The 7,440-nt window shown below is 34.6% G+C and overlaps 1 protein-coding gene across 1 annotated transcript; it reads left to right on the top strand.

Moving 5' to 3' along the window:
• The first annotated feature begins 1,424 nt into the window (after positions 1–1,424).
• Positions 1,425–6,184, top strand: LOC131050366 (putative disease resistance protein At5g47280). The gene is made up of 6 exons (XM_059219621.1): positions 1,425–2,343; positions 2,838–3,247; positions 3,731–4,086; positions 4,340–4,548; positions 4,835–5,663; positions 5,903–6,184. The coding sequence occupies exons 1-5, from the start codon at positions 1,671–1,673 to the stop codon at positions 5,650–5,652; spliced, it is 2,466 nt and encodes an 821-aa protein (XP_059075604.1). The 5' UTR covers positions 1,425–1,670; the 3' UTR covers positions 5,653–5,663; positions 5,903–6,184.
• The last annotated feature ends 1,256 nt before the right edge of the window (positions 6,185–7,440 follow it).

Below are 7,440 nucleotides of genomic sequence, written 5' to 3'. Positions count from 1 at the left end.
GCATGAATAAATGATATATTGAAGCTTATGCAAAGACATGAAAACAATATGAAATCATACCCAACCCCCAAGGGAGGGGTACAAGCCAATCTTCAGTCGGTAATCTCCTATTGTTCTTCAATGTCTTCCAAGCCCTAAACGGATGAATGAAATTGATAAATGCTTGATAGAGGGATGTTGAATGTTGTTGAAGTCTTCAAAGATCTGCTCTTTCACTACATATGAGGTTCCTTGAAAGCCAAAATTCTGATCCTTTCAAATGAAGAAAGAGAGCTCTTATATATGAAACCCTAGGTCATAATTTCAACTTTTGGCCGACCTAGAGATTGAATCTCCCACCAATTTCTTGGGGTTATGCTTTATTTTATGATTGGATTGCGCTCCCAAAATTTCGGGAAAAATGTCCAGGACCATGTGCACTCTGGGCGCCATGGTCCCGACAACTTTTCACCAAATTTTCAGGGCCGTCGGATATGATGATTTAAGAGAGAATCCCGAAGTTACAGGCGATTTCGAGATGTTTTGACCCCCGAAATCAAGCCCCCAAGTTCAAAATAGGACCTAATTAGGGTTTTAGATTAAATGATGTATTGGAGGAATAAAATGAAAAGGGCACACTTTAATGAAAGGGCCCAACTTTATGATATGGGAGATGATAAAATAGAACCTTAGACCTAATTAATTTGATTGATTAAGTGCTAAAGGGGAAATGCAATGCAAAATACAAAATGCGCCAAGGCGGGTGCTAAACTAGGTGTGAAATTGTACCACCCTAGCAAGTGCGTACAATTTACGACGCTACAGAACCAAGAGCTTCCAAACGAAACAGAACATTTTGGCAGGTAATACGTAGTGAACAAAAATGAGAGAGACATAAAAACTCACCACAAAACTACCATATATACCATTCATTCGAAAGAGTCATATCAAAATATTATGGCAGCAGATTGATGCTACCAAACCATAGTTCTCATTGCAAACCCAAAAATGAAGAAAACTAACACGACAGTGTAATCATCAATGAATGACCGAACAAGGGGAACACACGAGCGAAAATACCCAAGACATCCCTCCCAATTTAACCGAACATGATTAACACATAAAAACAAATCACCAAGAAATGATAACAAGGAAGTGCCTGCGCAAAACAACAAACCATAATCTGCAATGAGTACTTCAAAAAGATACTCAAAGCACCGATATAACATGTTATGAGTGTTAAGATAAGAGACCAACAAATATAATAAATAAATAATTTTTTAATAAATAATTTATATATATATGACTGCAGAAATGGGTATAACACCCCTATAAATTGCAGCTGCCCTTTTAAACTGACTTAGCATGACACGTCATCTGGTGCCAGGTAGACTTGTGGAGAACATCTCTCTGTTTCTCTATATAAAAGTCATAAGCTTTACCACTCATAGGCTGAAATATCTTGTCTATCATCTGAGGCAGAAAATCATCCTTTCAAAAAATTATAAATCTGCGATTCTTTGAGAATAGTGCTGACTTCATTCAAGAATTCTAGTGAGCGTTAATTTTGTTCAAGTGAAGCGGAATCCTGGCTAAGAACTTGAGTACGCAGGCACGTTTCAAACTGGAGAACAGAAAAAAGTAAGTAGGCTGTAAAGATAGAGCTTTTTATTACTCTCGAAGATATATGCATGATGCAGATTTTCAATTGCAAGACTCTCAGCGTCAGAGCCGCTGCGCAGCTGAAGATATTAACCCCACTCATTCAGGAACTTTATGTTTCGGATCTGAATTTGCCCAAGGATAAGCAAAATCCCATCTTTCATGAGTTCTACGATACACTTGTAAGAGGTGCCGAACTCGTGAAAAAATGCGAAAATATTGGTACTTTCAACCTGCTTTTCAATTATAGGTATGCTATGCAGATTCTCAAGTTTGAAAAGGATGTTAATGGCTTCCTGGGCTTAATTCCTGCCCACATAATGCTTGATACCAGAGCTGTTTTAGAAGAACTGAAAACAAATTACCCACCCGAGTCTGCTGATATAAGCAGGGGACTGAATGATTTCATCTTCAAACAAGGTTCCATGCTAACAAATGACCCTTCCCAAAATACCATGATGCTTCAACAAATGGTTTTAGAAGATTTGTTTGACTCTAATGATATTGAAGGAGATTCTGCAAGCTATGATCATGGTAATGGCTATGGAAAATCTCATATTTTCGTTGGTCTGGAGAAATCCACTGGGGATTTGAAGGAGCTTTTGTTCAACAATGAAGTGTCTGTCGTTGGAGTTCAGTGTATGGGAGGAGGCGGTAAAACGACGTTGGCCTTGGCTCTCTGCAACGATACTCAAATAAAAGGTGAAAAAGGCTACTCTTCAATTTGGGTCACGTTTTTCTGTTTTAAGTTTTTATTTGAAAGGCGCTCTCTGCAATTTCTAAGGCTTCTTTCTATGCCAACATAATACAATATTTTGGGTGCTTTTTCATGCCCTTTTCTGAGAAGATGAGACGAACTTTTAGCATCCTCATAAGCCAAATGTTTTTTTTGGGGATAGTAGTTCTGAAATGAGCTCTAAACTTCTTAAAACTTATTTTGGTTATGACTCTACGTTTGGATTTCCTATAGTAGATGATAAATATAAATCTGTCTGATTTACAATTTTATGTAGCAATTGTCATTCTCTGTTTTATTTAGATAGGACTCTGCAAATCTCTGGTCATAAGGTGTTTTTGCATGGCTCTATGTACTAATTACTGGTTTTAGTTTACAGTAGGCAGTTTCCTTTAGTTTGTTTTTCTTGTATGTTAAAGAATTTATAGAATAAACAGATTTGGTTTATTTTGAATATCAGGTTATTTTGGAAACAACATATGTTTCATCACAGTTTCACAGTCCCCAAATCTCAAAGGCATTTTAGAGATCATGTGGGAAAAAATAGTTGGGGGGAAGAAACCTGAATTTCAGAATGTGGAAGATGCACATATACAGCTTCAGCAGCAACTTTCAAGGCAGTCTATGCCAACTTTGGTGATTTTGGATGATGTCTGGACCAGAGTAAGCCTGGAAAAATTGCTACTTGAAGGCCCAGGGTACAAAACTCTCATCACAACTAGAGACAGTTCCATTATACCAAGAAACTTCTCTGTTCGACTGTATCAATTACCTTTGCTGGACCAGGAAGATGCTCTGTCACTTTTCTGCTTCTGGGCATTCGGACAGACGTCAATTCCATGCACTGCAGATGCAAATCTAGTGAAGGAGGTGTTTGTTCTTCTCTGAGCTCTTTACTGTTTTGTGAGTTGGATGAAATCTGTAATACTTCTAAATATGCCAAATTTTTATTTTTATTTTTTATATCTGGGATTTTTGCTACAGCAAAATTTTATCCTCTTGAATTTTTTCTGGATAAGGCAGGACGAAATAACGTCTGCTGGCAAGAATAAAACATATAATTAATCATTATGGAGAAATTTTTTTATAAAATCAAATTTTAAGTGATTTAATATCAAGTAATTAAATAAAAAAACTTAGAGATCCAAATTTTTGATCTGTTGAGTCAGCTCACTTGTCTCAACTGTTGTATTAGGTAGTTCAGATCTGGGTTGGAGTCTTGATTTATCCGCAGTGTGAATGAGTTTATATTGCATATCAATTGAAGGATTATAAAAGCAGAAGACATAAATAATTTATCTATTTTCTCTAACTACAATGACTTCTTGAATGTTTTTCCATTCTGAGTTACAGGTGCAAGCAGAATGTAAAGGTTTGCCATTAGCTCTTAAGGTGATTGCAAGCTCGTTGCATGGGGAACCTCCTGTAGTCTGGGAGATTGCAAAGAATAAGCTTTCCAAAGGGGAACCAATATCAGATTATCACAAAGAAGGGCTTTACAAATGTCTGGAGACTAGTATTGAGTTGTTAGATGATGTGGTGAGAGAATGTTTCTTAGACTTGGGGTCATTTCCAGAGGACACAAAGATCTGTGCTGATGCTCTGCTAGATATTTGGGTTTATGTTCGGAATCTGGAATGGCAGGATGCCTTTGTCATCCTGTTGGAACTTGCAAGCAGAAATCTGTTGAATTTAACAAGCAATCCAGGGTAATTGTCTATCATTTTATGATATATTAAGTTTCCACAGTTTATGTTAAATATACCTGAGAGCTTTTAGATTTAATTGTGTTTTTCTTTTCGGAATCAATAGTTCATAGTGAACAAGAAAATAGAAAGAGATGAATAAAAAAAAGAAACATAATTAAATCCAGTAGCTCTCAAACGCATCTTTTTATTTACAGAATTTGTGTTTCACCCTTTTTATTTTTAACATTATTGACATGGTGGTTGTACTTTTCAGGAGTGGAGCTGCAATTTCTCATGGGAGCATCTCTGAGCTGTACTTTTCTCAGCACGATGTAATGAGAGATTTGGCCTCGTATTTGGGATGCCAGGGCGATTTAGTCCATAGGAAGAGGTTACTTATGCCCAGAAAGGAGCTTAACTTGCCAGGGTCATGGGCGCTTTGTGATCCACAGTTCGATGCTCAAATTGCCTCTATTAACACAGGTGGGTTTCAAGATTTCTCACATATGGGGTCTGAAATTTAGGCCATATGTTTTAATAGATCTTAAAATTTCTGTACCAAAATTTGCATCTAGCTTAAGTGTAATTATTTGATGTTAAATTTACAGACCCAATTTTCAGGCTGTATTATGTGCATGACTGACATAATAATAAATAGTAGGACAATTGAAACTTAAATTGTCTTATCAGTTGTCCTTATAACCCAAACATGTAGTGGCCATTTCCTATATTTCCTAATTAAATTTCATTTTCTGATTTGTACGTGCAGGCCCTATGGGGGAAAATCAGTGGTACGACATGAATTTACCGGAAGCAGAGGCTCTGATATTACTCTTTACTGCGAGTGAATATTATCTCCCTCCATTTTTGAAATCCATGAAGAAATTGAAATTTCTCATGGTATACAATTATGGCACAAAGAGAGCAACTGTGAAAGGTTTAGAAACCCTATCTTCCCTCACTCAACTCAAAAGTGTCCGCTTGGAGAAGGTGATTGCAACAGCTGTACTAAAACAGAGAAAAGCACTGCAGAACTTGGAGAAGCTATCTTTAAGCTTATGTGAAGGGTTCAAAAATTCCTCCGCATTCAACAATACCAAGCTGCATGATTTTAACATGGACCACTGCAGTGATTTAGAGGAGTTGCCCCCAAATATCTGCTATATGCCTTCTGCTCATATGTGGTCTATTACCAACTGCCATCAGGTTCAAAAGTTACCATATGACCTTGGAAATCTGAGCTCTTTGAGAGTGTTAAGGCTGTCAGCACTGCCAGGACTAAAAGAGCTGCCATCATCAATTGGAAACCTTGGGTGGTTGGAATATCTGGACATTTCAGTATGTGTGGGTCTGAAAGAACTTCCAGAGGAAATAGGCCAACTGAAGAATTTAAGTGAGTTAGATATGAGAGAGTGTTCTCGTTTGAAGAGGCTGCCTAGAAGTGTTTTGGGACTGACTTCCCTGAAACATGTTATCTGCGATGAGAAGATTGGGAAACAGTGGTTGAAGGCCAAAGGAATTTCTATCCCAGAGCTCAGAGTTGAAATTGTGGAAGTACAATTCAGTTTGGATTGGCTTGATCATTGACTCACATCTTGGTAAAACATCAAATTCCATTTCTTTATTTTGTCTTTTAATTAGAACAGATTTATAAGGTGGAAACACCTATTCACTCATTAAATTTAATATATTTATTCATATATATTCAAATGTACAATCTGATAACTGCATATACAATATAGGCAACTCTGGTTTATGAGTAAATTTTCACTCAAATGCTCACTTTAGTAAACCTATCTTTTTTAATTATTGTTTCTTTTTTTTGCTGTGGGTGCAGAGCAAACGTTTCTCCATCCCAAAGTCAGTTTGATTCTGTTTTTTTGTGTAGCTTGGAATGTGTAGCAGTGGGGTTCCTTGACCACTTGGACATTTGCACTTTAAGTTATATTAGTATGGAAGTTTGTATTGTCTACAGGTTAATTAAACTTATCCTGAACATCAGTTTTTTATTTTCAGTTCGAGTTATATGTAATAGTTAGCTACAATTTGTGATAATTATATAATCTTAAACTCTGTTTAACTATTTTATATTTGACGAAATTAAAATTAGTGAAAATATTTTAAAGATTTTTTTTTTATTAGATAAAGAATGTTCTACCAGGGTTAGGTGTATTGGATGAAGAGTACATTGGTTTTTTTTGGTTTTTTTTTGGGAGTGGATTGTTTATTTTTTAAACATTTAAATATTATATTTATTTATTTTTAGATAATAAAAGTCTTAGTCTTTGAAATATATATTTATTGGGATTACTTTATTATAATTGCGGATAATTAACAGAGTAGCTTAGCTAACAATTAATAATGATCACTCAATAATTCTATCTACTTTTATTTTAAAATTTAGCTACTTCAATCTATATAATTTAAAATTTAATTGAAATCTTGAAACTTTCAAAATAGTATCATCATTTTATTACAATATTAAAAGAAAAAATAGAAAGAAAAATATATTATTCATTAATATTGTATATTTTAAACTGAAGTCATGAAAATTGATATCTAAAGTAAAATATATTATCCATTAGTATTGTATAATTTAAATTTAAGTCTTGAAAGTTGATATCTAAAATTTCTAGTCATTGCAGTGTGGATTTTTTAAATTTGGTAGTCTTAAACTTGGTATATAACAATTGATATTGAATGATTCTAAAAAATAAAAATAAAATAAATTAACAATAATTGTTTCTTTTACTTGTATTTTAGTGGTTTAGTTACTTGTTTATTGTTTTTTACTATCATGTATGTAATTGTAAAACTCCAATCTTTTAAATTATGATTAATATTTTTTTATGTCACTTTTTATTTAAAAGGATTGTAGTTTTATAGATTAATTGGAAGTGGTGAGGGTGATGTCATGGTTTCTAATTATGATATTAATCAAGATTCATTAATTTTAGAGGTACAATAAATGAAGGATGAAATTGGAATTGCTTTATGTTATTTTGATTAAAATAGGGGAAAGGGTCCAGCAGTTGAGTGCGTGCCAATTTTTGTGATAGAAGTTTGTTGATTTAATACCCCCATACTTGTTGATTTAACGTCCAATTTTTGTACAACATTGCACCAATAATTATATGATAAATACCAATAATTGAATGAAATATACCATTTGTTGTGAAAATAACAAATCATGTGATGCCCACATCAGCTGCACAAGTATTGAGGCCTTTTTGCACACCTATTGGTCTCACTTTTTATTGGGGTTGTTTTGGACACATTGGCAAAAAGCATGTTGATGTGGCATCATATTTGATGATGTGGCCTTGAAACCTTAATTATAAATAGGGGACTTGCCAAGTAAGTTGTAAAAAAATC

Source organism: Cryptomeria japonica, chromosome 4 (genome assembly GCF_030272615.1).
Source record: "Cryptomeria japonica chromosome 4, Sugi_1.0, whole genome shotgun sequence".
Lineage (NCBI taxonomy): Eukaryota > Viridiplantae > Streptophyta > Pinopsida > Cupressales > Cupressaceae > Cryptomeria > Cryptomeria japonica.
The sequence above is the reverse complement of the archived record's forward strand: the minus strand, read 5'-3'. Positions and strand labels throughout refer to the sequence as shown.

Excerpts from the sequence above, each read along its gene's own strand:
- LOC131050366 (XM_059219621.1), top strand. The coding sequence starts at position 1,671 with ATGATGCAGATTTTCAATTGCAAGACTCTCAGCGTCAGAGCCGCTGCG. Across the intron at positions 2,344-2,837 it reads CAACGATACTCAAATAAAAG|GTTATTTTGGAAACAACATA; the intron begins GTGAAAAAGGCT and ends TTTGAATATCAG. Across the intron at positions 4,549-4,834 it reads AATTGCCTCTATTAACACAG|GCCCTATGGGGGAAAATCAG; the intron begins GTGGGTTTCAAG and ends TTGTACGTGCAG.